The sequence below is a fragment of the Engraulis encrasicolus genome, chromosome 20 (genome assembly GCF_034702125.1).
Source record: "Engraulis encrasicolus isolate BLACKSEA-1 chromosome 20, IST_EnEncr_1.0, whole genome shotgun sequence".
Lineage (NCBI taxonomy): Eukaryota > Metazoa > Chordata > Actinopteri > Clupeiformes > Engraulidae > Engraulis > Engraulis encrasicolus.
The window spans coordinates 11,236,853-11,246,852 of NC_085876.1; the positions used below are offsets into that span (position 1 = coordinate 11,236,853).

The following is a 10,000-nucleotide window of genomic DNA, read 5'->3' on the forward strand; positions in this document are numbered from 1 at the left end:
CTTTCTCTCCTCATTCTGAAACAAGCTTTGTTCTCGCTTTTTCTGTCTGCTCATCACCCTTTCCCTCTCCCTTTGCGTTCCTTTCTTTTTTCCCTCTCACGTCTTCCAATTTTTCTCTTTATTCTCCATGTGTTGCTGCTTCTCGTCTTTCCTTATTTTGCTCATCACCCCCTCTCTCTTTCTTTCCTTCCACTCTCTCTGTTACACACTCTCTCTCTCCATTACTCTCTCGCTTTCTCTCTCATGTTTCCCATCTCTGTCCAACTCTTGCAGCTTCTTGCCTTTCCTGCTCTTTGGCTCATCCCCTCTTTCTCCACTCCTTCTCTGTTTCCTTTCTTTCCTTCTCTTCTCCCTCCTCTCCCCGTTCTCTCTCTCCATTCGTCATTTCTTGCTGCTCCTTGTATTTTTGATTCCTCCTTCAGTCTCTCATGTTTTCCTTTTCTGTGTGGCGTTCTTGCTCTGTCCATTTTCCCCTTAACCACCTGAAGTGGCACTTCCTCTCACCTGCTAAATCAGAAGTGACGAGACACATACACGCCCGCAAGCCCGCACGCACGCAGTACGCACGCACCTATGCATGCACACACAGGCGCACACGCACACAGGCGTGCACACACATGCACTCACACACATAGTTTAATTAACCAGCTGACTCCCATTCATCAAAACACCATTAAGGTGAAAAAGTCAAGAGTTTATTACAGCTCACACAATAGTACTAAGCACTGTAGTAGGCCTCAGCCTCATTTCACGTCGTAACACAGACACACACACACACACAGACACACACACACACAGAAAATGCCCATACACACCTAACTTTAACACAATATTTTTTTGCAAAAGCATGTAGGAACAAAATCATTTTTTAACAGAAAACCACAGGCATAATATGCATTAAAACTGAACATGAAAATAAACAACTAATAACAAATCTACAATAGGTGAGCTCAGAATGGTGGAATTGCCAATGCAACATTAATACAACATTTTTAAAAACAACCATGAAATAAAAAAATGCATCACCTGACATGACCTTACAGTACCATGTAACTGTAGTGTGCTATGGGGATGTACAACGTGTGACATGTCATAAGGTTTGCGTAACGAATGCATAACTGAACGGACAGACATCAGGCGTTGAAGGCGTGGAAAGTGGTGGAAGTAATTGACTTTGCACGGAAGAGCAAGTTGCAGAAGGGTCAATAGTTGCAAAAGCGTTTCTAGGGCAGAGAGTGTCAAAAGTGTTAAAAGACATGTCGAGGTTCAGCGAAAAATATGCAATGAGGCAGCCAATGGAATGTTTACATTTTTCTAAACACGAGCTTCGGTTGGTTGCTCTCCCTGATCGAACGTTTGAGGTTGAATTGTTTGCAGCGTTCATCGCCTCTGGGGTGCGTTTATCGAAAGCGTAGCTGCTAACTACATTAGCTACTTTGTTGTTTTCAATCCTTTTTCCCATTTGCAAATACCCAAGTTGCTAACGGGCTAACAACTTCTCTTTCGAGAAATGCGCCTCTGATCTGTGCTTTCCAGGCAGGACTCCTGCTTTCCAGACGGGGCCTGGTGTCTGTCAGTACTGTAATCCATGGTAACTAAACGCGTAATGTCTTGTGTCTATAGATTGGTAATATGTCTTTAATGGGAAATGCTTTCTTTTACAGTCCCCTAATCATGCTGTATTTTCTGGATAACTTACATAGTACCTATGGGGTAAAAACAAAATACTAGCAATTGCTATGATGATGTGATGTAGTCAGTCAAGAGTGCTTAGTCCTGAGAACAAGACATTACCAAGAGAACTAAAGGCACACAATACATACAAATTCGGTCAGTGACATCACTCAAAAGGCAGAACAATTTTCGTACAGTAACAACATAGAGTAAAAAAAACAAATAATGAAAAAGCTAAAACGAAATAATCACAAGTGGTAGTAAAGCAATATCACCCCGCACTGCACAGACACGGAGACACACACAGACACGCCCGCAAACACACACACACCTACCAAAATGGCGACGGTACAGACAGTGGTGCTGATGGCAGCGATTGGGGGATTCTGGGACTTTTAGAGAGGGGGAAGGTCAAAAGTCAAAGACAGCGCAAGTGTGTGTGTGTGTGTGTGTGTGTGTGTGCCCAAGCATAGAAGCCGTCATGCAATTGTGTGTGCATTGGTTTGTGTGAGTACGAGTGTGTGTGTGTGTGTGTGTGTGTGTGTGTGTGTGTGTGTGTGTGTGTGTGTGTGTGTGTGTGTGTGTGTGTGTGTGTGTGTGTGTGTGTGGACAGAAGAGAGGGCGAGGGTGTTAGTGTGTGTAAGCAGTTTTTGGATGCTATGATGGATGGGGTCACCATGAGGCTTCCTAAGGCATGCATTAATGGAGGGGGCCGTGTGTGTGTGTGTGTGTGTGTGTGTGTGTGTGTTTGTCCACGCTCGCAATAATCCTGAGGTGTGTGTGTGTGTGTGTGTTTGTCCACGCTCGCAATAATCCTGAGGTGTGTGTGTGTGTGTGTGTGTGTGTGTGTGTGTGTGTGTGTGTGTGTGTGTGACAGGGCCTGGTGTCTTGGGAAGGCTGCTGTCACCCATCACATAAGCAGATGGACAGCCAAGAAAACACACACACACTGGGACACATCTGACAACCCTCACACAGACACACACGCACACACACACACACACACACACACACACACACACACACACACACACACACACACACACACACACACACTCACACACACACACACACAAACAAAGGGACACTATCATGCATCTGACAGCTGCCACACACACACATGCTGAAATATATATGACTGACAGCAGTGAAGCATACGCCTGACAAAGGCAAGCAGGCACACACACAGATGCACACGCGCACGCCGCACGCACACGCGTGCACACACACACACGCACACACACACACACACACCTTAGCATAACTACTTAGTAAAAACTACCTACCTTCCAACAGATATATTGTCATACCGTTGCTAAATGAATGCTCTTGTCTATGGCTCAGATTACTGTAGTCAAACGCTATTTGTACGACGTGCACAAGCTAACCTGTGCTTTAACACCCGAGTGGTGCTACAGTTGCCTGTGCAGAGTGCATGTATGCACACAAAACACACACAACACTCAACACTCAACACACACACACACACACACACACACACACACACACACACACACACACACACACACACACACACACACACACACACACACACACACACACACACACACACACACACACACACACATCCCTGTGCCTGAAAGGACCCTCGTATAGATACACATTATATACACATACACACAGGCAACGATTCCATCATGTCTAAAAACATTTAATAGAGGAAGGGATTACTGTAATAGTGGGGAAAAAACAGATAAATACTATGTAGGGCTGGGAAATTAAAAAAATACTAAACACAATAATTAACAAAATACAAACACAGAAAAGGGAAAGGAGAGGGGGAAAGGAGGATGAGAGAGAGGTGGGCAGAGCTAGAGCAAGAGAAAAAGAGAAAACAAGACAGAGAAAGAAGGAAAGAAAGAGGGAGGGGTGAAAAGGGACAGAGAAAGAGAGATACAAAAGACAGAGTGAGAGAGACAGAGAGACAAGGAGAGAGAGAGATAGAGAGAGAGAGAGAGAGAGAGAGACAGAGAGAGACAGAGAGAGAGAGAGGTCAAACAGAGTTGAACAGAGAGAAAAAGAAAGACAGAGACAATAGATAGAAACAGAAAGAGATATAAAGGGCAGGAAAGAGAGGGAAGGAGAGGGAAGGAGAGGGAGGAAACCAAGTCGTGGTACAGGGCAGAGAAAGCAGTAGGCAGAAGCAGGAGCTGACGAGTTCTGGGACTTCCATCCTTGGTGCAGAGACGAGGCAGTGACATGGAGTGTGTCCAGCCAAGTGTGTGTGTGTGTGTGTGTGTGTGTGTGTGTGTGCGTGTGTGTTTCCATCCCAGCAGAGCGGCATGTTGTACAGGGTGTGTGCTTCTGTTTGTGTCCGTGTGAGTGCATGTGTGTGTGTGCGTGTCCGTGTGAGTTTGTGTCCGTCACAGCAGAGGCGACACACTGCACACAGGGTTTAAATCCACTGTCAGAGGCAGTATGTGTGTGTGTGTGTGTGTGTGTGTGTGTGTGTGTGTGTGTGTGTGTGTGTGTGTGTGTGTGTGTGTGTGTGTGTGTGTGTGTGTGTGTGTGTGTGTGTGTGTGTGTGTGTGTGTGTGTGTGTGTGTGTGTGTGTGTGTGTGCCTCTCGGTCCCAGAAGAGGTGGCAGGCTGCAGAGGGTTTCAATCCACTGTCAGAGACAGCAGCGGAGTGCAGAGCTGTGTGTCCAGTGTCCCTGGCAACCACGTCCCCTCAGAGTAGAGTAGATCAGGACTGCCTGCCTGTCTGTCTCTCTCAGACCTTTCTCCCCCACATACTGAAATACAAGCACACATGCACGGGTGCCGACAGAGGCGGGCCGCAAAGTAGACAGGCCCAGGGACAGAGGGGGGCCCAGAATTGGATCCTCATTACAATACATCAGTGTTTCTCAAACTTTTTCAGACCGAGGACCACTTTGTCCCCCCAAAAATGTTCAGGGACCACATGTCAACTAAACTGACAGTTGACGGGTGCTAATTTGACACGTCTAATTTTGGTGCAGATCACATAGTTTTTATTCACATTTTACAATGTGCTATTGTGGCGCAAATGAGACTTCAGCTATGTTCAGCATTGTAATAATGTTACAAATATAGCTGACTGCTAGCTTGTCTTGTAAAAATGGAAATCCCCTTGCGGACCACCTGAGCGCTGTCGCGGACCACTAGTGGTCCCCGGACCACACTTTGAGAATCACTGCATTACATGTACTGGGGCTGGGAGGCCCTTTCAGACGACTTTGTCCTGGGCCCGGGCCAAAGCTGTGAGCGGCCCTGCACCCATGCACGCACACAGGTCTTTCTTGTCTGTCGCTTCGCTACGCGGCTGCCTTCCCAGGGAAAACGGGAGGAAACAACCTCCTCTGTTCAGCGTCCTCCACTGCAGATGGAATACTCAAGTCTACTCTGCATGACGGAGGAGGAGGGAAAACGACAGAATGATTGCATTGTTCTTGTCCTCTTGAGCCTCTGTCTCTCACTGGTGTGTGACGCGCACGCACACAGACACAGACACACACGCGCACACACGCGCACACACGCGCACACACGCGCACACACACACACACACACACACACACACACACACACACACACACACACACACACACACACACACACACACACACACACACACACACACACACACACACAGACACACACACACAGACACAGACACACACACAGAGTTCTGGATCCCTGTCACGCTGCATCCGCCCCTGAGTCCCAAAATGGTGGATAGGCAGTTTTAGGAGAGGTCAGACGTCAGGGACCACATAAGATGTCATAGAGTCAAGTGGTTGGGATGTTTTTTCCCATGGCAATGGAGCTTCTGGACGACTTTTACACACATCCATCCACCCATCCGTCCGCCCGTCCGTCCATCCATCCATCCTTCTGGACGTGCAGCGATGTCGGACTCTTCTTCCCTCCCTCCCTCTCTCTATGTCTGTGTGTCCCCTTCTTTTAGTCGTCCCCTCAGATGAGAAACGCAGGACAAGCAGGTAGGAGGAGGCAGCGGCAGAGGCAGCAGGAGCAGGAGCAGGAAGGAACAGGAGGAGGAGGAGGAGGAGGAGGAGACGGAGGAGGAGGAAGACAATACAGAGGAACAAGGGTGGGGGGAAGAGGACGAGAGGAGGAGGAGGAGGAGGAAGAGGAAGGGTGGAGGCCTTGGCAGGCCCGGCTCTCACAACCTGTGCAAACGCAAAGACAGACAAAAGTCAGGCCCGCCACACACACGTACAGTACACGCACACACAGGTAGTGAATGGACGCACATGCACACTCACAGGCATGACGTGTACATGTACACGTGCACACATGTACGCACTTACACACGCGCACTTACACACACACACGCACTTACACACACACACACGCACACGCGCTTTCACTATCGCCACCTGTGACAGAAAAACGAGGGTTATGTATAACCGCAGTTCTATGACTTTTGCATGACCGGCAGTAACGCGGAATACTTAAGAGAAGATTGCCAAGAGGTCACTTCCGGGGTGAGCGTGCCTTGAATTCGGGGGCACGGCATGCACGTTGTCACTCGGTGTCATCAAGTGACTTTGTTGGTATAAAGATTCGACCTGCATGGGAGCACGTGATGAACAGTCAGTGCAGAAAGCACCGCCTGACGATCAGGAGAAACAAAACAGAACAGTCTCAAGAGTTTATGTATTCTCTTTTGTACACGCACGTATACGCACGGTCGCACACACACACAAACGACTCAAGAAACATATTCATTCACACAAAGTCAAAGCCACTACACACAGTCAGACGCCTACAAGAAAATGCATGCTTTTAGCAGAGTTATGCTGTAGTGACAAGTTACCTTTGTCCATATCTGACAGATGACAAACACAACCAGGTATGAAAGGACACACACACACACAGCCACACACACAGAGAAACGCAAGCATACACGTTCATACACATCACTTCCATATTTAAAGAGTCTGAACCTATGACTGATACTGTGACCAGGTTGTGACATGTTATGACTTCAACAGTATAAGTCAATGATTTTGTGCCGTGTATTCTTGACTGCGCCATGGAAATCGGAAAAAAAGGCTCCTGCTGTATAAGACAGCCTTACCGGGCTAACACACAGGCGACGACAAGAGAATCGCTGGAGTGTGCAGCAAGAGTGACACAAGCGATAGAAGCAACAGAGTATGTCCGTTAAAAGCAGAATGCAAGCAGTCCGGCTTTCCAGTAGTGTCTTATCACAGCTCATCTCACTGTCGCTCAAAACACCTCTAGTTACTCGAATTGCTTTTTTCTCTTCTCTCACCGACTCAAAACAAAGTCAAATACTTCTGTCTCTGGAATCACTCAAGTCGCGATCGGTGTATTTGTGTCTTTACTGTCAGGGCCGGATTAAGATGGCCTGGGGCCCTTATGCCGTGTACAGACCAAGAGTGAACGGAGCGAATGGGGCGACGGAAGTCATTATTTGTCTATGGAGGGCACGCGACCAGCGCTACCTAAGCGAATTTGCCAGGGGCGAAGCTTCCTAAGCGACCAGAGCGAATTTTAACGATTAAACAAAATCTAATCGTAGGCGAATTCGCTATGACGCGGTTCGGCGAAAACCAATTGGAATGTTCATATCAACGAATGTCCCAGCCTGTCAAGCCAGAACCATGTGATTAGCTAAATCAAACATGTCAATGCTGCGTCTGGAGTGAATACAGCTAATTCAAGGCAAAACTTCTTCTGCTACCCACGCTACCAGGCAGCGTAGTTCGCTCTTGGTCTGGACATGGCATTAGTTAACAGGTTGCTGTACCCCCTGGCAGGTGGGAGGCCATTGGCTGAAGCCATATCTAGCCTGTGTGTTAATCCAGTGTGTGTGTGTGTGTGTGTGTGTGTGTGTGTGTGTGTGTGTGTGTGTGTGTGTGTGTGTGTGTGTGTGTGTGTGTGTGTGTGTGTGTGTGTCCCACCTGATGAGGTTCTCGTTGTCTCCAGGTCCGCTGCAAGACACACATTCGGTTCTGGTATCGTCGGGTTTGGGCTTCCTCTGCAGGGCCGACTGTCTCTGGCGTCGCTCACGCGCAGGTGGTAGGTCCTACGACAAACACAACATATCACAGGTGTTTTTTAAGATGTTTTCTTTTTTTGTCTTTTATTTTTCACTTTATTCATGACTGTATAGTGAAGATGGTGACAGGAAGCGAGTGGGGAGAGAGAGACAGAGAAGGGCTGGCAGAGGACCCGGGCTGGGAATTGAACTCAGGTTGGCTGCATTGCAGACGAGTGCCCTACCGTTAGGCCACGGTAGGGCCGAGTGTGTTTGTTTGAATGCATTTGTACGTATGCATGTGTGTGTGTGTGTGTGTGTGTGTGTGTGTGTGTGTGTGTGTGTGTGTGTGTGTGTGTGTGTGTGTGTGTGTGTGTGTGTGTGTGTGTTAGTCACTCTAGTGTGTATGTGTGTGTGTATGTGACCCACCTCAATCAGCTTGATGTCGTCCTCCTCACATATTGACACCCGTTTCCTCTTCTGACCTCGAGTCCTCTGCAAAACACACACAAAAATGCTGTGAGTACTAACATCGAACCACACACACACACACACACACACACACACACACACACACATGCACACGCTCAGGCACAGCACATTCACACAAACACAAACACACACACACTCACACACACACACACACACACACACACACACACACACACACACACACACACACACACACACACACACACACACACACACACACAGTGACGTCCCCCTGTGTCCCCTCCAGGCTATACAATGTCAATGTCAGTGGGAGGATATACGGATAACCAGTGTGATGTTATAACCATAACCATGTGCGTTACGGCCCTTTTTGGAGGAAAACTTTGGGGAGGAAAGCCAATTCAAGCCAATTGGTGGTGTTGGGAAAGAATACAAAAGACAAGGACCTGTAAACTAACGCTGTTCATTCTCAACATGCCGAAGACGTGTGGTGTTGTCGGCTGTTCAGTATAGCCAATAGTACAGTATATAACGAAAGTGAACACACCCCTCACAGTTTTTGCAGATTTTTAAGTGTATCTATTCATAGGAAAGCATTACAGAAATTTCACTTTGACACAATGATTAGTGACCTTTTAACAACTTATTTAACCGCTTAAATTTATTGTTCACTCAGAAAAAACAAAATACAGCCATTAATGTTTGAACATGTACTCACAAAAGTGAGTACACCCCAGATGAAAATCCGGTAGAGAAGAGGCTGTGTTGGCTCGAATCGTCTCAAAATGAAACGAAATGAAAAGGGATGAAAAGGGAGGTCATCAGTGTGCGTTTCAACCTTTCTTTGCATTGAACTTTTCTGTAATGCTTTCCTACGAAAAGATATACTCACAAATCTGCAAAGACTGTGAGGGGTGTAGTCACTTTCGTGATATACTGTATAGCCAAACAGCCGTGGCTGACGCATGGACTGTGTTTATTTAGGCTAGCCGATGTTGCATGTACTGTAAGTTAATCAGACATTCCGTTTGCTTTCCCCCCAAAAGGGGCGTAACGCACATTCACAAACAAAGTGCTCGGATGTCCGGTCATACGTATCAAGCAGTCCTGTGCCTTTTTTTGGCAGGTACTGTGTCCTCACATTCTACACTGGTCCTTCTGTTTTCTCTCTCTCTCTCTCTCTACACTTTACCCTAACATTGGGATGGGCGCTATGGCTCAAAATGTACACCGGTATAACTTGAGCCTCAGACGGTATACACTCACCGGTCACTTTAACCATTCCATCTGCACACTGTAATATGATATTTAATGCAACTTCTGTTGTCGTCTGTTATTCATGTTGCTTCCCCAAACGAGCCAGGTCATAACACACATGCACGCACACTGCCACAAACACACACACACAAAAGCAGGCCATTGTCAGCTGTACTTTCCTTATACTGATGCAACTTACAACCCTGTGCATGGGTGAGTAGGTGTGTGTGCGCGAGTGTGTGTGTGTGTGTGTGTGTTTGTGTGTCAGTGTGTGTTTGTGTGTCAGTGTGTGTGTGTGTGTGTGTGTGTGTGTGTGTGTGTGTGTGTGTGTGTGTGTGTGTGTGTGTGTGTGTGTGTGTGTGTGTGTGTGTGTGTGTGTGTGTGTGTGTGTGTTTGTGTGTCAGTGTGTGTGTGTGTGTGTGAGAGTGTGCGTGTTAGTGCCAAATAACTCTGCTTCTGTGCTTTGTGTTCGTGCATGTAATGGGGCTGGTTCACCACAGATGTGTGATTTTCTTGGTGCTCTGAGGCAGTGAGCGGTGTGTGTGTGTGCGGTGTGTGTGTGTGTGTGCGTGCGTGCGTGCGTGCGTGTGTGGCTGGTGCCAGG

At 47.5% G+C, this 10,000-nt stretch overlaps 1 protein-coding gene across 1 annotated transcript in view; it reads right to left on the reverse strand.

Moving 5' to 3' along the window:
* Positions 1-10,000, reverse strand: part of phf14 (PHD finger protein 14) — a 146,788-nt gene that overhangs the window by 52,699 nt on the left and 84,089 nt on the right. Inside the window, exons 15-16 of the mRNA XM_063186149.1 lie at positions 8,116-8,181; positions 7,610-7,734 (exon numbers count right to left, since the gene is read on the reverse strand). Coding sequence (XP_063042219.1) covers positions 7,610-7,734; positions 8,116-8,181 — 191 coding nt within the window. The remainder of the gene's footprint in view (positions 1-7,609; positions 7,735-8,115; positions 8,182-10,000) is intronic.